Raw genomic sequence first — 23,497 nt, 5'->3', positions numbered from 1 at the left:
AAAAATCACAAAAATATTTGTCTTGTTAATTTTTTTTCGTTTTATCGTTTAAAGGTTGATTTTTGTTTAATTAATATCTGATATTGTGTGTTAATTATTACTAAAAATCAATCGGTGTCTTGTGATATAATTTTGATTTTTTTATATTTCTTATAATATTTTTAGAATTTTGTAAATTCGGATTTTTGTAGGAAAGGAAAAGAAATAAGTTGAATTGGATAAAATTGGGTTTGGGCCATTTCAAATTAGACCCAAAATTGGGCCCAAAGCATTTGTGTTGCCCGGTCCAGATCAGTTGGCCTCAGGGACGTCCAAACAACGTCGTCTTGATTATGCTTGATCTGGGACGTTGATCTCAGAATGATCAACGGCCAAGATCACAAACCCCAACCCATCTCAGCCAACCCGACCCAGCACCATCCTCGACCCAATCCCCACAGAGACTAAAACGACGCCGTCCCTTTTAAGTGGAAAGATCAAGGCCGTTGATCATCGATGATACAACGACCCAGATCAAACCACTCACCCCATATATAAGCCTGCCCCCCTTCACCCTGCGCCCTAAGCTAGACCCCCCCTCTCTTCGTCTCCCTCACCGAACCCAAACCCCTTAGAACCCTAGCGCCGCCCCCCTTTCCCCTCACCGTAAACCCAGCGGCAACAGCGCCGGTGACCCTCAGATTAACACCCCTAGTGCACCTCGACCACCTGAACACGGATCTGCAAACCGTTGATCTCAAACCTCCTCCCATCGTCTCGAATCTTCATTTGAAGATTCGAGCTAAACCTCAACCTATGCCAAACCACCCCAAATCCACACCAGTTACTCCCATAACTTCCCCTCGTGACCAAACCAAGCTTGGTTTGGTCCGAATCTAACCAGAAAACCCCGAGTCCCAAATCAGCTTGTATGAACCCTAGAACTCAAGATCCTGGGGGTTTGTCAAATTAAAAGAGGAGTTGGGGTCTAATAGACCTCAATCGAGTTGTTCTCAGTTGAGAACATTTCGATTGAAGTCCGTTCGACCTCAAAGAAGTCAAGTCCAGTTCGAGTCCGGGTCTTCTTCGTTCTTAAGCTTCCAAGGTAATTTTTCCTTTCCTTCTGTTCTGTTAGTGATTCTGTTTGTATCTCATTACGTGTTTAGTTTAGATTATATGATTTTTCTTTTTTTAAAATTAATTATGCTTGTCTTCATAAGACCTTTTTATTTGATCCTTCTCTTTGTTTATTAATTGTAACTGTTGTGAGTTATGTGTTTAACCTGTTCAGAGTCGTCGAATAGTTAGTTCATATAGTTTCCCTGTTATGTCTAAAGTCACTGAAGCCTCATGATAACCTAGTTTGTCTAGATGTTTATCAATTGTTTGCTATCTATTATAGCTCGTATAGTCGATTATGTAAATGTCGTTAACTAAAATCATCTTAAAAACTAGAGAAACATGAGTTTGCTCATGTCAGTGTAACTACTTGCATGTTTCTCTTGTCTGTGCTAAGACCTGATTGATACTGCCTCATTCCTTAGTTTGCATCATTAACTCTTTGTTGATCAAGTTTGGTTTTGAGTTGGTCAGGATTGGTTCCCAATATGACCAACTCATGCCATTTGATTAACACCCCTTCTGTGTTATGATGTGTTTGAACCTAAGTTGAGAATTGGATATGGCTGTAGTAAACTGATAAGTTCAACCTGAAATCAGTGTTTAGTGTAAGTTTATATAGACTATAACCTCAAACCTCTAAGCTTAAGGGTAATACAATAAATCACAGGAGTTTCAAGGGTATTATAGGGTTTTAAAGGTTCTGAATTGCTTAAAGGCAAGTGAGCTGACAATAAGGTACTAAAATATTAATTAAACTAATGATGTTAATTGATCAGGTAACAACATGGGCTTGATGATAAAAAGTTAAAAATGCACATGAGAATAGTAGTGGAACCTGCTGTACAGTAGGATATCCACTACATTTTTAAAGTTCAGCAGTTTAAAGTAGAAGAAACCCCATGCCTAGACAACCCTAAGTGGAGATGACAGCCTTTAAGGCTTATTTTAAGCCCTGGGCAGCCTGTCTTTAAAGGGATTTTCTTCATTTCTATAAGGATAAAAAGGAGGAGGGAATCAAAAAATAAGGAGGGATCCCTGGAAAAACTAAAAAAAGGTTCAGTGCTTCAAAACCTCTCTAAAATCTATTTCCCTCGTAATTTTGAGCAACAAGAACAATCAGAAAATAGAGGGGGTTTTGGTCAGAGAGTTTTGATAAACATTCAGACAAGAAAGAGTTTTAAGAATCAGAAAAATAAAAGGGGAAGAGGGCAGAACATCAGGAGATCAAGAATTTAAAAAAGACAGGATCAGATCAGAAAAAAGGAGGAAAAGACCCCTGTAAACTCCAAAAGTTTCAGCCACCTATCTCCTTTTAATTTCAGCAACGTTTAGGAATATTCGGCAGTCTGATTGAGTACATTTGGATCTGTCTGGTCTGGTTTTTGATTAAGTACTGTTCCAAGAAGTTTCATCAAGCATTTTAAGCTCACTGTCGAATTTGTTTGGGGGCATTTCAAGTGGTTGGTTGTTTGTTTTGTTGGTTTCCGTCTGATTGTCAAACATTTCTGGGTGTTAAATCATTGTTGAGTTGTTGTTGCTGTTTGCTTCTTATCACTGCTGCTGCACTAATCACTCCTTTCTCCTCTTGTGTCCAACATCCAGGTACACACTAGAATTTCACATTGATGTAACAGTAAAAGCATGAAATGAAAGATGCGAAGGAGTTTAATCATTTGCTGCCGTAATTACAGCTTTATAAAATGTTGTTAGATTTGTGTATTCTTTAGTTTGTAACTCAATAGAAAATACATTAGGTAGTTTGTACTTAATTAAAACTTAGTTTGTTTAATACTATGATCTTAGTTATTTAGTTGTCTGTATGACATGGAATGCACAGGTGTTTAGTATATCGATAGTTAAATCTCATCTCTATTCTTATTTTAAATACGTAAGGCAGGTTGTTTCTAATTTGGCAAAAAATACAATATAGTTTTAAATCATTTGAGCTAATTCTGTCAAAATCGGATTCCATTAGGCAGTGTTCGAACCCCGTTAGTAGTACCCTCTAGTAGTTAATTCCATTAATCTAGTTTAAATAAGTTAGTTTAAATTCAACTTGAAGAATGTTTAGCGTGAGCTTAACATTTTATTAATCTTGTATGCAATTTTCTTTATTAAATTAAAAGCATGTTTGCTCATGGAATAAGGCATGAAACAATTCCCCGCCTCATAAATAATTAATCTGATAATCAATAAGAGGCCGGAGCTGGCCAAGCATGTTTAATTTAATTAGCGTGTATTTTTTTTCATTTTAGAGACAAACATAATAGAAAAAAATGTAGTCGCTGTAGGTTTATTCTTTCAAAAAAAATGAGACGAGTCACGCCAATAAAAAATGCAAATTGTGGGGCCCTCAATAATTGGTCGTAATAAAATACTTAGAATTCGGGATGGACTATTTAGTGAATCTCACTGCCTTTCCCAAAGATAATAACGCGTTAGACTCTTTAGGCGCGACTTAATTAAATTACATTCTTAAATTCGGGTGCGCATTTATGCGACCCAAATTCAAATCTCAACGGAGTCGGATTGTATTAACAACCACGGGTGCATTGATTGTGACGTGGTTCGAGATGCATTTTCACGACGTTGCAATTCTATAAAAATAATAATAATAAAAGCGGTTTAAACTTAATAAAAGCACATAAGTTATAACATGTATTAAATCAGATATTTAGCCATTATAACAATTTTGGCGACCGTGCTAGAACCACGGGATTCGGGGGTGCCTAACACCTTCCCTCGGGTCAACAAAATTCCTTACTTAGAATTTCTGGTTCGCAGACTTCATTTGGAAAGTTGAATATTTTCCTCGATTTGGGATTCAAGATAAACCGGTGACTTGGGACACCAAAAGCCAAACCTTTCCCAAGTGGCGACTCTGAATTAAATAAATAATCTCATTTCGAATATTGTCACTTAAATTGGAAAAACTCCCTCGCGCATTTACCCTCCGGGGCGGGCGCGCAAAAAGTAGGTGTGACAAATAATATGTATAGTATTAATTTAGAACCCAATAACTTAAAGAATTTAAAATCTCAAAGTCTCAAACCCATAAATTTCAAATCTCCTTTACGATAATCTAAATATCTAATCATTTGTTTTGCTGAAGTTTAATCATTTTGAATTCAAGTATTAGGTCTTTAAATATCTAATCATTTGGGTTTATTATTATTATTATTATCTTTTGTTCAGTTTAGGTTGAAGTAATTAAAGAAAAAGGTGGCGAGTGAGGCTACCGTTGTTGCGGCAATAATTTTCCGTTTGAAGGATTTTTAATTATGCCACTTAAGGACTATTTTTTGTCGAAAAGAAGATTTTTTGCTTCTCTAGGAATGCTGCCAAGAAAGGGATTTATGTACTGGGCTGTATTTAAAAATTAGCCGGTGCATCCTAGATTTTAGTTTTTCAATTCAAATTTTCAGGACAAATATTCTGAATTGTCTTGAAATTAAAATTTTTAGTTTATAATTTCAGGACAAAATAAATACTGAAAAATCTCTAAATAATATTTTTGAGAATGACTATCTATGCACTTGCCCCATTTATTTTGGATTATTGTATGACTGTAATATGAACCTTTGCATTCATTTGGTATTGTATAATATTCTCGCGAATGATATTTCGCCATTGTATAGTTTTATTTTAACTTGCTTGTGATACCCTAGGCGAATCTCACATCGATAAAATACGGAAGATGCTGGGTATATAAGTAGACATGTTTTAAACTCTAGTGACACATTTTAAAGTCGTGCGGGCCTAGACCCGAAACGGACAATATTACAAGTGAATTGTGATGTTACATATGGTATTAAAGTCACTCCCCGTGCAACCTTGAACAATGACGGGGCAAACCTCAACGAGGACCGACGCTGAGTCCCTAAGGGGGTTATATGTGACACCCTAGGCGAATCCCACATTAATAAAATACGAAAGAGATGCTGGCTATATAAGTAGACAGGCTTTAGACTCGACCTAGTGACACCTTGATTTCTTAAGTACATAAAAAGATCTGCATATTAGTTAATGTAAAAAGTAAAAAAAAGATCTTAGACCAAATTCAATCTCATATATTTGGTACGTCAAAGACTGATTAATTATTTGGTACGTGTATAAACTTTATGACTTTAATGTGGCACCAAGCATTGGCTAAAGAAAAAATGGAATTGGTCTGATATCATATAATTAAAAATAAAATATTGAGTCCATCTAATTACCCTCAAAAGTTAGACCAAAAAGTAAATAATTTTTTGTTTTATATATTGCCAGTGTAAGAATCATTAACACTATCGTTTAAACTCAAAATAAATAAATGGTGGATTCACAATCCACTATCTTGATTCACTAGGCTATATTTGTTCCTATCCCCACACAGTTTGAAATATCTATCTACTGATGAGATCCTTTTTGAACTCTCCTATGACCGTTTATAAAAGAGAAATTTTTTCCTAAACTATAGTGGCAAGTTTATTGTTGTGTTCCGAACTTAAGAAAAATGAAACTTCAACAAATAAAAATTTTCTGACAAAATTAAACTTCAAAAAAAGAGGTTGGGTTGTTCACTTTATTGATTTGATTTCACTTTATACTTGAGATTAAAGATAGTGGCGTCAATCGGGAAGCTGTTGAGCGAGCTGCAAGCACCTACTCATATCAAAATGAAAAGCAGTAAGTGAAACTTAAACTTGACGAAGCGACCCTCTATCAAAGAAAATCATTACACGCTAGCGCCTTGTCTTATATATACAAGAGCAGATTTAGGGGCAGAAAGAGATTCATCCGAATCTTCCTTCGCTGGAAAATTACAGTGTATAAATAAGACAAAATTTAGTTTGTACCTCTATATATATTGTATTTTGAATCCCCTTGACATAGCCCAAAATCATAGCTTAGTGGTCAAAGAGGTTCAAAATCTTTGTTAGATTGTTGGTTCCATTCCCATTGGGTATAGTTTCTTTTAGTTTTTAATTTTTTTTTTAATTTTTTAACGAAAATTATACCTCCGCCACTGTTTGTATGGTGTCAAAAACCTGCAAGTCTTGATACGACTTTAAATTCCTCTATGAACACCACAATATTCGTATTTTTGGTATTAATATTCCCAATGGTGAATAGATGAGAGAAGAAAAGAAAAACAAAAGCGTAATCTCTTTTCATCTCTCTTGCTTTAGTAATTACCAAGGGGAGAATTCATATTCATAAAGAGAAAACACATCGAAAAAGGTAAGTTGGACCATTAGGCGGCCTTGCCTCGGCAATATAAGAAAAAAAAGATTGTTAAATTCTCGTTGAATATATGCATGGAATTGCAGACAAGCTCGAAACACTCATATCTTACTCTCCACGTTAATATAGTACACATTTCCCATACCCCAAAGTACAAATCTCCACTTCAAACCATTCGTCACTTCGATCTTGAAAACTGCATTGAAAATGGTTAAACTGCCTGTTTATTTCCTCCGTACACTTTAAATTGTTTGCTTTGGACTTTTACGTCCCTCCAGAAATAATCAATAAAACATAAATTTTACTACAATTTTATCCGTAATAATAATAGCATTTCCAAAAGTTTTGGGAAAGATACGAGGAATGAGTAATTAATGTTAAGGGTAAAACAGAAAAAAGAAATTGTGTTTCTCTTGATTTAATACAGTAAACAAGTAAATATGAAAATATATTTTCATTTGCAACAAAATATTTTTTTTGTACGTTGGTAAAAAACATGCTTTAATGGATAATAAAAGTGAACGGAAGAAGTACATAATTACATTAGAAAATGTAATGAACTCATGTTATACACCCTTACTGCTAGTAGATACTTCATTTGTTCATTTTTCCTTGTTCATTATACTAAAAATATATTTTTACTTTTACTTTTGTTCATTTTAATAAATCAAGAGAAAGACAAATAAAATTCTTCTTTTTCCCTTATCATTAACTACTCCTTCCCCAAATTATTTTTCAATATTTTTTGAAATGCTATCGTTATTATGGATAAAAATGTAAAATATATATTTCATTTATTTATTTTTAAGGGGAATATAAAGTCAAAAGTGGACAACTAAAAATGAACATAGAGAGTATATCAAATTTTGTTCTTAACCCTAACGAAATTCCAATTTAAAGTATGAACAGATGATAATTTTAATTACCCCATAATCAAAAGTATAATGGTAAATTTGAACCATTGTTTCGAAGTACTATTTTGACAGTAGAGTTCACCTAGTCAATGTTGAACCTCCGTTAAAATCAAGAACAAATATGAGACGATTTGTTAACAAAAAGTATAAAATTAAATGACCTCAGAGTACAATGGAAGAGGGATTAATTTGTAAGTTTCTTCATTTAAAAATTACTTCCTCCTATCCATATAATTAGATTTTTTTGCGTTCTTAAGAAAGATATTTAATAGCTTTAACTTTAAAAATAAATTGTCTAAAATTACTCATCATGTTTCTCCTTAAATATATGTGACACTAATTAACATTTCATTCATTGGAACAGTAATAATATATTTTGGGCAAAAAAAGTAATGAAAACGTTATATATTTCAAAATAAACTAGTTCAATTTACTAAACCATTAATATTTGAATCCGGAAAAAATATTTACAACAAATAAGCTCTTACCCACACAAAATCAAATTGATCATATGATTTCACACTTTTTGTCAATATTTAGTTGTCGAAAATTCAGGTCGTCGAAAAATGACTACTGTTCGGCGGCACTAAATATCTAATGAATATTATGGGAGGTTTTTTTTTTCCTTCAATATTTCAAGAGTTTCGAGATCTTAGTACTACAAATATGACTGCCACATGGATCAACACCAATTTTTATTTTAAACAAAAATTTACCATGGGAATGCATGCCAGTAAACTTGGTCCCCTTGTGTAAAACTTATTTATTTGTTAAACTTGGATTTGAAGGTTAAAATTATTCCTGGGAACCCTAATCTTATTACTTTGACTTGGGAATGGTAGAAGTTTTTAATGTTTGTGTACTTTGTACCAAATCTTTGACTTGTGTACATGTGCTTTCCCTATATAATCGACTTTCTGTTTTCTTTGGATATATATTTGGAAAAGAAAAACAAACATACCCTAAATCAGAGAAAGTAATTACAATGTCAGTACCTATTCGAGTTATAACTTTATTGTTGCTCCTAATCTTCATTGCTCAAAGTCTCTCTTACACAACTTCTTACCAAGGTAATTTCACTATTTTTCTATATCTTAGCTATTTTTTTGCAGAAAAAAATAAGTTTTATAACTTTATTTATTCCTTGTTATTACTTAAAAACTAAGAAGAAAATATACTTTATTGATTTTTCTGTGTAGGTAGCAATATTGCAACCAAAAGATGCAACTTCATCCCAAACAGTGAGGTTTGTTTGTATACGTAATTTTCATTCGGTTTAAATCATTTTCCATTTTGTATATCATAATGAAATTAGTTTTAACTACTAGCTCTTCAATGTTTCAAGTATCTGCATATTTTTAGGTTATGTAAATATTCTTTTCTAAAGCTATGACTTATTTACAGGTTACTAATCTTGTTTTTTATGGACGGTTACATGTGGTTAATATTTAGATGACCTAATAGTGTAGAAGTTTTTAAATGACCTGATTTTGTTATAAAAGATTGATTTTACTCGGTGTATAAAAGTTAAACTCATTTTCTAATTACCCTTTGATGGGATGCATGCAGCGGCTATATATAATAAGAGAAAACAAGTTGAGTGGACGAAATTTGGCATTTTCCGAGAAAGTGAAAGAAAATATCACTGTAGAAAGCAAGCAAGCAGAAAATATTGCAAATGTAAAAGGCCAAGAGATTACAAGAACAAGACGTTTGATTTCACTGGTTGGAGATCAGAAAAAGATGGGTGGATATGTAGTATTTACTGCAGATTACAAATTACCAAGGCATCATCCTCCTAAAAATAATTAGGAATATGATGTTACTATGATATACAATATGGTTTAACTACCTCTGCAGCTAATATACATATCTTTGTTTTCTCTATTATAGCTTCTTTTTTATTTTCTATACACTTAAATACTAAAATACTAGTGCTCTTTGTATGAAAACAAATTTTGATCGAACGGTGAACTATTATAGATATGTGCTCATGCATCATGATTCTCATATGTTGAAATGATCTTATCTTGTAATTAATAAGGCTAGACTATGATTTGATTATCAGAATTCATACAATTCAACATAGTATATCAGAAGCGCAGAGATTTCATAAAGAATGTGACATATGCCAAAATAAATGAAATAAATCATCCATTATTATTTAAAAAAAAAGGCAGTCCCGTGCACAAAGCATTTCGCATTCACGCAAGGTCCGAGAAAGGATCGCACCCCAAGGAGGTGTCATGTAGGCAGCCTATTGATTCCACCGCTCGAACTCCTGACCTATAGGCCACATGAAGACAACTTGATGATTGCTCCAAGGCTCTCCTTCTGAATCATCCTTTATTAAATGTAAAATTAAGTAGTTCACTTATTTTAATAAATCTTACTTATAAAATACCATAGTACTGAATCTAGGTGTTGATCGCTTGATCTTCACTAAACATGTCAAGTGGTAGTATATATGAATTCGGGTGATATGCCTGCACAAATAGGACACTTCTGTGTCATTCTTGATTTTTTTTTTTTACCGTGGGTAAACCTTCAAGTTTAATAAGTGTTACCTGTGCCCCTCACTTGCCATATGAGCAATATTTCTTATTTCTTACCTTAATAGTTTGTTCATGAAAAAATCAAGACCATCTATTTCAATATCAATTTCCTTTATCAATTCCCTATATATCAATTTGGGCTCAATTCCCTAGCCAGTTTTCGGACTGGTAATTGAAAAATAGTCAGCTTTTGCAAAGTCATTGAAAAATAGCCATTATTTTGCTGCAACACGAAAAGTTTGAGCATAATATACTGGAGATTGGTGCACCTGTATATGAACTTCCAGCATATTATGTTGGAACTTCAACACGCGAAAAGTTCCAACATAATATACTGGAGATTGGAGCACCTGTGTACGAACTTCCAGCATATTATGTTGGATCGGTATATTATACTGGAATATTTTCCTGATTTTGAACCATATTTTCATTCATATTTATCTTTACATGAAAAGTAACTAAATCTTAATTACTTTTGAAATTATGACTATTTTTTAATGACCACTTGTAAATTTGGATATTTTATAATTTCTCCACCAAATATCCTACACATACATTTGAGGTCAGCATCTACGTATATCGTCTAACGGCTAAACCCCACATATTTATGTCGGAATCTACTCTTTTTCTATTGCAGAATTTTCATACCAATAACCACTGGTACCTACCAAGAAATTTCTATCTTTTTGCACCACTAATATTCCTCTTTCATTTCCAAATATCAAACATCAATTTAACTTCTTGTCTGATCTGAAACTCAAACATGTCAAGCTCTAAAAATGGAGTCCATGTCTTAATTTTTCCCTTTCCAGCACAAGGTCACATATTACCCCTTCTTGATTTCACACACCAACTTCTTCTCCATGGTTTTAAAATCACCATTTTAGTCACTCCTAAAAACCTCCCAATTCTTGATCCTCTTTTATCCGCCCACCCTTCTGTTCAAACACTTGTCTTTCCATTTCCCGGCCACCCTTCACTTCCCGCCGGCGTTGAAAACGTTAAAGACGTTGGTAACTCCGGCAATGCTCCGATCATTGCTGGGCTCAGTAAGCTTCGTGGCCCAATCTTGGAATGGTTCAAGGCCCAACCCAATCCTCCTGTGGCTATTGTTTATGATTTTTTCTTGGGCTGGACTCAAGATTTGGCCCAAGAACTTGGTATACCCGGAATTGTTTTTTACACTTCTGGGGGGTTATTGGTTTCTATACTTGGTGAAATTTGGAAGAATTTTGGGTCTTATAGAGATTTGGGCCTTATTGAGTTTAATGGGCTGCCTAAAAGTCCAAGATTTGTGAGGGAACATATGCCTTCAGTATTTCAAAAGTACAGAGAGGGTGACCCAACTTGGGAGATTGTGAGAAATGGGTTTATTGCTAATGGTAAGAGTTTTGGGTCAATTTTCAATACTTTTGAGGCTTTGGAGAGTGAGTATTTGAGCTTTTTAAAGAAGGAAATGGGCCATGATCGTGTGTATTCAATTGGGCCTATAAATTTGGTTGGTGGGCCTGGTAGAAATGGGAAGTCCAATGTGGATGTTGGTGTAAATGAGAGAATTTTCACTTGGCTTGATGAATGTGATGATGGGTCTGTTCTTTATGTAGCTTTTGGTAGTCAAAAATTGCTAACAAAGGCCCAAATGGAGTCTTTAACTATTGGGCTTGAGAAAAGTGGAGTGAGGTTCATTTTGGTAGCTAAACAATTGACAGCCCAACAATTGGAAGAGGGTTATGGATCAGTGCCTGAGGGGTTTGAGGAGAGTGTCTTAGGGAGAGGCCTAGTTATAAAGAGTTGGGCCCCACAAGTGGAGATCTTGGGCCATCGAGCTATAGGCGGGTTTTTGAGTCATTGTGGATGGAATTCTGTATTGGAAGCGATAGTTGCGGGTGTACAAATATTGGGTTGGCCCATGGAGGCGGACCAATTCATTAACGCATGGTTGTTGGTGGAGAACATGAAAACATCGGTCCGAGTTTGTGAGGGCGCAGACTCAGTCCCCGACCCGATAGAGTTGGGCCGGAGAATTAGTGATGCAATGGGTAATGACTTGTTTAAGGAAAGGGCAAAAAAGTTGAGAGATGAAGCACTTGAAGCTGTTAAAATTGGAGGAAGCTCTAGAAGGGCTTTAGATGGGATAGTGAGAGAGTTGTCCCAACTTCAAAGTTGAAAATTCATGCCAATGTACCAAAAATGTGTAGTTGGGCCAACTCTTAATCAATTTGGATGGGCCTATGTCTCACACTTATGTGCATGCTTAAACTTCAATGTAATTGTATGTGATGGAGAAAAATGAGACAAGTTGATATTGTCCATATTATCAAGATATCTCATTATTTCTTTTAAAGTGTTAAAAGTTCAATTTGTAGATCGCGGAATTTGGAAAGCAATGAACTTTGTAGTACGAAAACTATGTTGTTACGGAGCATTCTATTTATATAGGCTGTGTTTCAGCCATGTGCTTGTATAGTAGATTCAAAAATTTAACTTCTATGGCCCTTTACAAATACATTATCGCTTTTTGGTCAAGTTCACTTCATTTCTCATTCGTCACAAAAGACTTTGGCTCGTAAATGTGTGATTTGTCTAACTTGCCCAAAGTTGGGTAGATTGAGTGAGTGGTCTATTTCAAGAGTTTAAATAGATGTTGCACAAAATCAACACTTTCAAATGTTAGGTGAGCTTTAGTATTGGTCCAAATTAGGGGTGAGCATAAAATCCGAAAAATCGAATTCTGATTCCGAACCGAATTAATTTGGTATTTCGGTTTCGGTTTTTTTCGGTATTTCGATACAAAAATTTCGATATTTCGATTTGGTATACGGTATTAGATTTTTGGTATTTCGGTATACCGAAATACCGAAATAATTAGCCAGTAAATGGTTGCGGTATTGTGTTAGTTTGTAGATTTTGAAAACTATTGAAGCATGTTTCCCTAAGTATTTTGAGTTATATCTACCATTTATTTGAAATTAGATGTTCTTTCCAGGTGAATGTTCATTATAAGACTTATTAATTCCTTTTCAACAGTAGTTTTTCTCACCGTTGAACTTGATCTAATTGTGGTTTCAGCCTAGAAACTTTTCCAATCTCATGAAACATGAATATTATTGCCATACAGGGATAGATGAGGCTGATGACTTAACAAGCCATATCATTCGAAATTAGTTATTGGTTTAGCTGATATAGTTAATCTAATAAATTTGTATCAAGATATTTCACAATCACAATCTCTTATGCAGAAGCCTTATAACATAGATTTGGTTTAAATCGAAACTGTACCGAACCAAAATAAGAAATATCGAACCGTACTGAAATATTTTGGTACGGTATTTGGTATACATAATTGATAAACTGAATACCGAACCGAAATTCTTAAATACCGAACCAAAATACCGAATGCCCACCCCTAGTCCAAATTGACTCTTAAAAGACTTTTAGCAGAAAGTAAAGAAAAGAATAAACAAATGGAGTTGAAATTTTTTTTTTTTTTTTGGCCGTTTGTATAGCATGCCATGCATCTAACTAATTTGACTATATGTTATAAAGATAACAACAAACTTCAAAGGGTAAGCATTTGTTGAAAAAACTTCTATATTTTCCCCTTCATATAGTCTTAGAGATAATGTGACTCACGTTTTTCTTTTTCTTGACACGATATGATAGTGAGACGATAATGGTTGACAATAAAAATTTGGAAAATGACAGAAGTAGTCAAAAGGAAATGGAAGGGAAAATACTGTAAAAGAAAGAATACACTAACACTCTAGGAATAAAACATATATAACCAGGGGCGGATTCAATATAGAACTATCGGGTTCAACTGAACCTCGTACTTTCGACGCGGGCATTAATTTACGAATAAGAAATTACTAAAGTTATAATAAATGATAGATATGAATCCATAATTTTAAATGTTGAACTTAGTGGCGAAGCCACATGGTCATAAGGGTCGTCAATTGACCACCCTTCGTCGAAAAATTGCATTGTGTAAATAGGTATAATATTACGTTTTAGAAATATATAACACATATTGAACACCCTTTGTCGGGAATTTTTCATTTCTTTCAAATTTAAATACCCTTAAGGAAATTTCTAACTTCGCCACTAACTGAATTCTTAAAACTAAAATTCTAGATCCGCCTCTTTATATAACATACTAGACGTATAAGTAAAATATGAATGATAGTTTAAAAAGTGAAGATTAGAAGGTAGACAACTTCCCAGAATCAAGAAATGTAGTGAGAATCCTCCGGCCTCCATCATCAACTAGAGGTTTTCGGTTGGAATCTGAAAAATGGAGGAATTCCCGGTAGAAAGCAGTTTCTTATTAAATATCACACGTGGTGCAAATCTGAATTAATCGAAAACTAGGGACAATAAGTTCCAAATATCACATAGTTATACAAGAAACAGTAAAGAAAATTATACTTTGACAACATTCCATGCAAACAAACAGAATGAGAATAAAATGAAAAATCACACAACATGTGGAAGGACAAAAAGGGATAAGAAAAGGTTGAGATTACTTCAAGATGACAATGAACAAAAGATTTCCGGTGCCAATCCGAATTTAGTCAGGCCCCAATATAGATATCCGACACCGAATGAAAAATTACCACAAAAAAAATGAACAAAAAGTAAAACATTAATTTTACTTTTTATACATATATATAGATCAAATATTATTTTTTGTACATATATATTATATCTTGAGTATTCTTCGCGAAATTTCTAGTTGTTTGTAATTTTTCAAATCCCCATCAATTAGTTGTAAGATGAAATAGAAATTAGTTCATGAATTTCTCTAACAACTATTCACATGAAACTAAAAAGAAAAAGCTCTAAAAATATAAAAATATACTTGAAAAATGTAAACAATAAAATTATAACATTCACAAGTGCACTAACACCTAGGTCAAAAAGGGAAAAAAATGTCATGATGCAAGATTATAAATTGGTTCCCCCTTAACTTAACTACTTAGGCCCACAATGTTATGAATATTTGCTTTAGAATGGGGCCATTTTTAGGTTCTTTTCTGACTTATGAATTCTGTTTTAGAAATTGTCAATCAATAAGTTCTTTAATTTTGTGCTCAGTGTGATTATATTGTTCATCTCTTTTCAAATGCAATCAACTGATTTGATCTTCTCAAATATCAAAGATCCTTCTGCTTCCTTTGACTAACATTTAGTTACTGTTCTAAACACATCTTAATTACTTTTGCCTTTAGTGGCTATACCATGTTAAAACCTCATGATTATTACTTTGATTTCACTTAAAATCATTCACACAAACCATCAGACACCAAAGTGGTTAATTCATAATCTTTGTTGAGGTTAACTTGCAGACATCACTATTACATAAGAGTTTGTAAATTAAGCAGCATTAAGTAATTTTAAAAAACAAATAGTGGTGACCACCGACCGGATAATCTTATGCACACCTCAAATATTTTGTTCGATCTTTATGCAGCAGCTCATACCAGTAGTGATACTGTTCGCTTTGGACCTAGACCTGCACGGCTTTAAAATGCGTTACTAGAGTCTAAGTCATATTTACTTATATTCCCAGCATCTTTCCCGTGTTTTGTCGATGTGAGATTCGCCTAGGGTGTCACACACCTCCCTCCTCCCCCCTAGTGCACGCAGAAATTTAAGTGAGATCTAATTTTTTTGTGTTGTTTTTGTATAACTAGCCAAGTGAGCAAAATACATATGCTGATATAGAACCTGTATACAAATGTTTAAAAGAGATTTATGAAGTGAAGGGGGAAGACATTATATTATATGGACAATCAATTGGAAGTGGTCCAACTCTTGAATTGGCCACAAAATTGCCTAAAATTAAGGCTGTAATTCTGCAAAGTGCAATACTTTCTGGACTTCGAGTTATGTACCGTATAAAGTATTCTCTTTGGCTTGACATATACAAGTTAGTCAAATTTTCAGTTCAAGATTTATTTAAGTTTCCTAATTTATTTGTTAAAGTACAGTTTTTTTATCTGATTTCTGCAGAATATTGACAAAATACCATATGTCAGTTGTCCCATTCTTGTGATTCATGTAAGTTTCCAAACACTCAACTAGTATAATAGAATTACTATTTTCGGTTCGAGAAGGATGACCTCCTTAGTTATTAGCAGCCAAACCCACTTTATTACGATGAAGTCTTTTTTATACATAGTAAAAAAGAGGTCCTCATGTCAACTCGCTTAAAAAAAGTAGATATTCAGTTGCTGTTCCGTAAGCCCTATTCACTCCTAGATGATACGAGGAATGAATCTCAGCAGGGGCCCATCAGCCCCATCTTTGAAAAGAGAAGAAAGATATGCAGCTTGCTTGCGGCTTTTAAAGGGATCTTTCCTTCCTTCTTTACCTACTTCTGGCGTAACTGGTAAAGTTGCTGTCATATGACCAAGAGGTCACGAGTTCGAGCTGTAGAAACAGCCTCTTAGCCCCCTGTGATTTCTGTCCTTCCTTGAACCGTATAGCGGAAGTTTAGTGCACCGGGCTAAACATTTTTAATTTTCGGTTCGTAATATTAGTGGTTTTGATCTTAATTTCTGATGCACTGTCAATTTTTCTTGTTTTTGTGGCATGCCTTAGGCACACAGACTTTGATTAGTTTTTAGAACAATAATTAGTTTAAACATATTAATTAGCTGGCACACAATATTTAGTGGGATCAAATAGGCTTATGACTACAAAAAAATGTAGCCCGGTGAACTAAGCTCTCACTATGCGCGGGGTCCATGGAAGGGCCGGACCACAAGAATCTATTTTACGCAGTCTTACTCTGCATTTCTGCAAGAGGCTGTTTCCACGACTCGAACCCGTTACCCCCTGGTCACATGGAAGTAACTTTATCACTTACGCCGAGGCTCCCCTCAGGCTTATGACTAAATTATGGATAACTGCATGTAGCAACCCCTTTGGGAGGGTACTAGTTAGGAAAACAAATCTAATTTCCTACTTACAAAATATTAAAAGAGATATTAATAAAAATATTTAGAATAATTTTAGTAGCGGAAGTAGGCCCATGCGAAAAGGTTGAAAGTGCAATATATATACCCATGCGAAAAGGTTGAAAGTGCAATATATATATATATATTAATTTTATTTTAAATGAAATACAATGTCAAAACATTAACAGATTAAAGCAACTTCCTAACTGATTTATACAGTCATTCAAAATCACCGCAAGTTTATATTGTACATAAATTTCAAACTATCGGGTATATATAAAAACAAAGGAAACTGGTTTTCTCTTTTTCTACATATTTACAAGAGAAAATGTAAATTCAGCATATTACAAGACTTGAGTTATTAAAACACCCTAATACAATGAAATAGGTTACAAATTCAAGCTACAATATTTTGGTCTCTAAAATCCAACAAGCCTCCAAATAACATAAGTGTGACATATACATACATATATATATATATATATATATATATATATATATATATATATATATATATATATATATATATATATATATATATATCATGTATATCATGTATATCATGTATATCATGTATACGTCCCAAAACTATGCAAACCAAGGTGCATATGCAAATGTGATCTCCATAAATTCTCCCAAAGAGACTACTTCACCCTGGCCATCTTCAGATTTTATCCCGAACATTTCCTACTATAGAAAACAACTATCGCTAAGCATAAAACGTAGTGGTGTATAAACTTTAGGCTTGGAGTCATTAAATTCTCCAATTCCCTTTTTCAGTCATAGTTAGCTCAATTTAACATAATTAAAACAAGTGAACAAATATATCAAACATACCAATATCAAACTTTGAAGTGTTTCCAAATATCAATAACAATGTTCAAGAGTCTAGAAAGTGTATATTATCAATTTAAGAAAGTATACCAAATATCCATTTTTCGCCCAATATGTACGTCATGCCATCACACTAAGCATAATCAGATATCAAGATGGACCAAAGCCCCAAATCAAGTAGGGTCAAAACCCAATAGACAAGAGAATCAAGAACCATATTAAAAATGGCTTCCTAGTTCGTACTTAACACGGACGAGTTCCATAATTCAAGACGAACTACAAATCTAAAGTCAAGATGGCAAAAGATCCGAATCAAGAGGCATGCCAAGTGAGTGACCAAGTCACTGCCACAAGAAGGACAAAGTCCCAACAAGAATGCAAAATGATCAAACAATCCGTACGAATGAGCGATTTAACAAATTTCTTACAAGACTTGATATAATCTGAATATAACAATATAATTCGAAGACAAGAAAAATAAAATATCAGATTATTTCAACATATTTCCAGCAAGCAAAAAGAGTACAAGTTTATACACAAACCTTGGTGTTTTACCACAAAACAGTTCAATCACAACTAGGGGACGTTCGAATCGTCTACGCCGTAAACAAACCAATATGTCCACTTCCTCAAACACTTCCCCTTTGATTTTTTTCAAGAGTTTATATACCTTAAATACATAATCAAATATCCAAATAAGTTCAGTGATTTAACAAGTCAACTAAACATGATATTGGTGAAATTACCCAAAAACGTTTGAAACAGAAATTCTGGACAATATCACTATTCCGCGTTGTGACTCAGTTTTGAAGATCTATACAGACAAACTAGACTTTATAGTCTTCACAAAAGTTGTATATATATGTCTTGCCGTTTCAGAACATCTTGAATCACCACCATATCAATTTTGAACAAAAAGTTATGCTAAACTTACTAACAGCAGTACATGGAGTATTTCAAGAACTGAAAATCTGGGCAGCACCTGTCCTGTACTTTTTGACCCTTTTTCATATATATACCAACAAAACTAGATTTTGATTCCTTCATAAAAATTATAGATTTATGAAACACCTTTCCAGAAAGTCCTGGATCACTTAAATCAGAGCTCTGTACAAAACGATATGTAGAAAATACTAGTAGGTGTCTAGTATAAAAACGAGTTTAGAAACTTACCAAGAGGAGCAACTTGATCTTCACCAAAAACGAATTTTGTGCGTTAATTTAGTAGAAATCCATGGTTTTTTTTATGAAACTTCAGCTTCTTGTCCTTACGGAGGAGAGAGAGAGATAGAGATAGAGAGATAGAGATAGAAAGATAGAGATAGAAAGAGAGAGAGAGAGAGGTAGATAGTTATTCTTTTTTGTTTCTGAAGAGTAGAAGAATATGGAGTTTATGGACAGATATGAAATAAAATGGTTCCCCAACTACTAAATATTCTTAGCTAAATACAAAAAGTTGGAAACCCAAAACTTAATTATATACTATATTTACTAACAACTCGTCAAAATAATATTAAGTGTTACATATAGCAACAACATGGAACTTCATTGTCAATATTAACACAACCTAAAGTAAGAAATTTTCATATATTGACCATTCTATATTTAGGAAGTGCAAAGTAAAATATTTCCTCGTTATAAAAAAAAATGCTCAATCAAGAATGCAAATATTGTAAAAATTTTTGGGGTGTTACAACTCTCTCTCTCTAAAAAAAATTTCGTCTCGAAATTTACCTTGTACTAGTCCCGAAACAAATGTGGATATTGAACTCGCATATCCTCTTCTCGCTCCCAGGTAGCTTCTTCGCCTGAATGATTTCTCCAAAGAATCTTCACTAATGGGATTCTCTTATTTCTAAGCTCTTTTATCTCATGCGCTAAGATTTGGATTGGTTCTTCTTCATATGTCAAATCAGGATTAACCTCAATAGATTCAATAGGAAGAACATGAGATGGATCTGAGCGGTATTTTCGAAGCATAGATGTCGCACCTCCTTTTTACCGCGCTCGCGGGGCGCGTGGGGAGTTTTCTCCAATTGAACAGTCGAAACGGGATTTATTTAATTATTTCAGAGTCACCACCTGGGAATTTTAAGGCGTCCCAAGTCACCAATTTTAATCCCTGAATCGAGGAGAATATGACTCTGTTTATTATTCTGCGAACCAGAAATCTTGAGTAAGGAATTCTGTTAATCCGGAAGAAGGTGTTAGGCATTTCCGAATTCCGTGGTTCTAGCACGGTCGCTTAACTGTTTTTATTATTGGCTTAATTATCTTGATTTTATTAAATACTTTTTGTTACGTGATTTTTTCTACCGCTTTTATTGTGATTAAGGACCCTTCTTTGAATCGAATTACGCGTACGTATATTCGTGTTATAAATTTAAAAATGTGGAATTGTGTCACCCGTACGTGTACACAATAACTTTTGATAATATATTTATTAAGCAATCATTTTTTCGAAATTTGTGTTGAATCAAGAATATTTGTTTTTCTTAAATAGTGAACCGCATATCTCGGGTTTTTATGAAATTAATTTAACGTCCTCGAAGAAATCCCTTATATTAAATATTCATTCGAAATTGCGCGTACGCATAATTCGAATTGCTTTTATTGGTATAATCAGATTACGCGAACGTATCCCTAATCACACCAAATATTCTTAATGGTATTATGAATTTTTCTACAAATTGTTTGTTGTATCTACATTTTATATAAAAATACTGAGAAATTCATATTCAAGGGATGTCTTTAAATTCTTAAAAAAAATTCACAATTTATTAAATATTGCCCGTTGACTATAATTTCCGAGTATTAATTATGTTCATCCCAAGACTATTCAAATTCAAAGTAAAATAAGAACATGATTAATACTATCCTTCACAAATACAACATATACATATACCAAAGGATGAATGCCATGTGAAACTCACAAAAATAATTTATGAAGGGAAGAAGTATTTTTGAACAATTTTTTTTTTTATTTTATTTTAATTAATGCAAATTCTACTTTTATTTACCATTGATATAAAATGTTGTGATTTGTTCTTATAAATATCACCTCATTCTCACATGCTTGTTTTTGATCCAGAATTATAATTACTCCGCTTATTTATAACGATAAATGATCAAATTGATGAGAATAGAGTTATTATGCAAATTGATTCAATTCGAATTGTATTACATACAACATAGTTGTACGCTTAAACATTCATAATATTCTTAACATCATAATGAGATACATCAATTCATCATCCCTTAATGGTCATATATATACCTGTTATCACGCCATATATGAACGTATAACTCACACCATTCAATCCATAACTAAATCTGGTATTAGAATAAATTAGCAATATGGTTTTTGATATTTTTGTACTACTCTTTATTCAACTAACAACATCAGACCTTAATCCACAACCAAAGAATCGAATTACACTAACCATGCATTTTCTTGATATTTCAGAATATTCTATACCTGACTAACAATGTCATAGGACTTAACTAATAGCCAACTTTCTGCCATATTCCCTATCTTAACAATTCAATCATAACTATACTTTAATGAAAATTTAGAAAATTAACCTTATTACAACACTTATACAGTCTTCAATAAAGGACATTTAACTTACAGTCATCCTATCAACATATATTACTTATTTGATCAAGAAACAAAACTGAATTTTTAATTAAAGAGCTCAAATGAATAACAGACATTATTACAATTCAAGCTTCATTTATCTGTCATGCTGAATCTCTTTCCAACATAGAATTTAAAAGGATATGTACCTGAAAATGAAGGTAGAAGGAGTAAATTTCAGCAGTAGCAGCAGTAACAAAATCAACGGAATAGCAGTCTTTCCCCAAGTTTGAGCAAAAATAAGACCCGAAGAACCCAGATGCACAGTGACAGTACTTTTAGGAAGTTTCAGATTTTTAACTGAACAATGATATTGAACAAATCCGGACAGATTTAATGAAAAGAATAATATTTCTGATTCTGAGACTTAGAACAAAACAGACTGAAAAAATTTCAATTTTTAAAACACAGAATCAACTTCAATCCTGACTTCCGAGACAGAATTCTATTTTTATGCTTCAGTTTTTCTTTCTTTCTATGAAAACTGATAAGATCTCCCTCTCAAAATCTGATTTCAATCTTTCTTCCAAATCTGTATTCAAAATCTGACCCTTTCCTTTTCAAATCAGATTTTTCTCTCTTCTTCCTTTCTAATATCTCTCAAACTCTCTTCCAGTCTGTCTGAAAACTCTTCTCTCTGAAAACTGATCTAAATCAGTCCCAATTCCCTCTATCTTATACAGGCCTGTCCCCCCTTTTTAAGTGCTGCCCGGACCCCTTTTATCTTTTTAAAAACAGAAAATTTCCATAAAAAATCTGTTTTTCCACTTTAAATCCCATTAGGCTAACTTTTCCCTGATTTTCAGTAGCCCATTACCCTTTGTTTCCCATTATCACACTAAATAATAGCCATTAACTTTCCACTTTCAGCCCACTACTATTAGCACATTACCCTACTGTTTCTATCCCAGAAATATCCAGATTTACTGTTTTCTACTGGTATTACTGCCTTAAATTCAGCATCTTAACAATACAGATTTTAAAATCTGTATAAGCCTGATTATTAATCTGATTTACAACAGCTACAACCAATCCTAAAGTTTGGACTGAATCCTGACTAAGAATGTAACCCCCTAACACAATTACATCCAATCAACATTTGTAAACTTGAATTCAAACTTGACATTACAACAATATTACACTGAGTTCAGCATAATAATTCAAACTGATCTTCAAATTGAACTAAGATCAAACATACACAGGAGCATTGTCAATATACTGACAATGCCCTGTTCAGAAAACAACATATACAGCATACATTTGAATTCACTGATTCACAAACAAACATGATTTAATTGACGAGTATTAATCAGTTGACTATTTACAACATTTGTCCATAATCAGTCTAAAACAATAGAAGCAGACTGTTTCAGTCAGCATTTTCAGAAATGAAAATTCGTAATATAACTAATCGACGAACTTAATCGAGTCGATTACACACATTGTAAACAATCACAACCAACAGAAATAATTTCATATTTTGATCATAAGATGGGCATGAGACAAAGATGACAGAATTAATCAAAACAAAATATGAAAAATTAACAAGTTATTAAAACAAACGAAAATACATACAGAATACACAAACAGAAATAGAAAAGTACCTCTGAATTTTAATCAGACTTGAACTCAACTTGGCTTTGGATTTGTTTGAAATCAAACAGACCTTAGTCGAAGTATTTTCAGTGGAAAATACTTCGACTAAGGTCGATTAAACCTCAATCTTTATTCAATCTGGACAGAATCCAAAAGTCTGGTATTTTTAGGGTTCTTGAAAGTTTGATTTGGGATTTACTCATTTCTGGTTAGATTCGAGGGAAACCAAAGATGTTCTAGGCACGAGGGAGGTCAGGGGGTAACTGGTGTGAGTTTGAAGTAGGTTGGGATAAGGTCAGGTTGTACTCGAATCTTCAAATGAAGATTCGAGTAGTTCCAGTATGATTCGAACCATGCAACTAACAGATCCTTGGTGAGGGGATTTAGGAGAAACTGTGGTGTTATTTTGGAGGTCATCGGAGAAGATAAGGTTTTCAGGCCAACCTTCGATTTAAGATTCGAAGAGTTGGGGCCTGATTCGAAGGAAACCAATGTTAGATCTGTGTAGAGGATGTTCAGGGGATTCTAGGGTGTTATTTTGGTGACCGGCGGCGTTGATGCCGCCGGGTTTCAGGCGGTGGGATCCTAGGGCGGCTAGGGTTAGGGGGGGGGTCTGAGGAAGATGATGAACAGTGAGAGGAGGGGGGTGTTCAGTTAGGGGCCGGG

General features: G+C 33.8%; 1 protein-coding gene, 1 long non-coding RNA gene and 1 pseudogene across 2 annotated transcripts; all 3 read left to right on the top strand.

Moving 5' to 3' along the window:
• The first annotated feature begins 8,227 nt into the window (after positions 1–8,227).
• LOC104213703 (uncharacterized) lies at positions 8,228–9,008 on the top strand. Its single transcript, XR_011402933.1, has 3 exons — positions 8,228–8,311; positions 8,441–8,487; positions 8,811–9,008. It is a non-coding gene; the product is annotated as an uncharacterized lncRNA (long non-coding RNA).
• Positions 9,009–10,435: 1,427 nt separating this feature from the next.
• On the top strand, positions 10,436–12,203 carry LOC138880335 (UDP-glycosyltransferase 89A2-like). Its single transcript, XM_070160265.1, has one exon. It carries the CDS (start codon positions 10,560–10,562, stop codon positions 11,961–11,963), a length of 1,404 nt encoding a protein of 467 aa, XP_070016366.1. The 5' UTR covers positions 10,436–10,559; the 3' UTR covers positions 11,964–12,203.
• Positions 12,204–14,090: 1,887 nt separating this feature from the next.
• The window catches only part of LOC138880189 (uncharacterized), a 38,554-nt pseudogene continuing 29,147 nt past the window's right edge, over positions 14,091–23,497 (top strand).

This window comes from Nicotiana sylvestris, chromosome 10, assembly GCF_000393655.2.
Source record: "Nicotiana sylvestris chromosome 10, ASM39365v2, whole genome shotgun sequence".
In the NCBI taxonomy this organism is placed as follows: domain Eukaryota; kingdom Viridiplantae; phylum Streptophyta; class Magnoliopsida; order Solanales; family Solanaceae; genus Nicotiana; species Nicotiana sylvestris.
The sequence above is the reverse complement of the archived record's forward strand: the minus strand, read 5'-3'. Positions and strand labels throughout refer to the sequence as shown.

What these genes read in the sequence shown, in the direction of transcription:
- LOC138880335 (XM_070160265.1), top strand. Translation starts at nt 10,560, where the DNA reads ATGTCAAGCTCTAAAAATGGAGTCCATGTCTTAATTTTTCCCTTTCCA.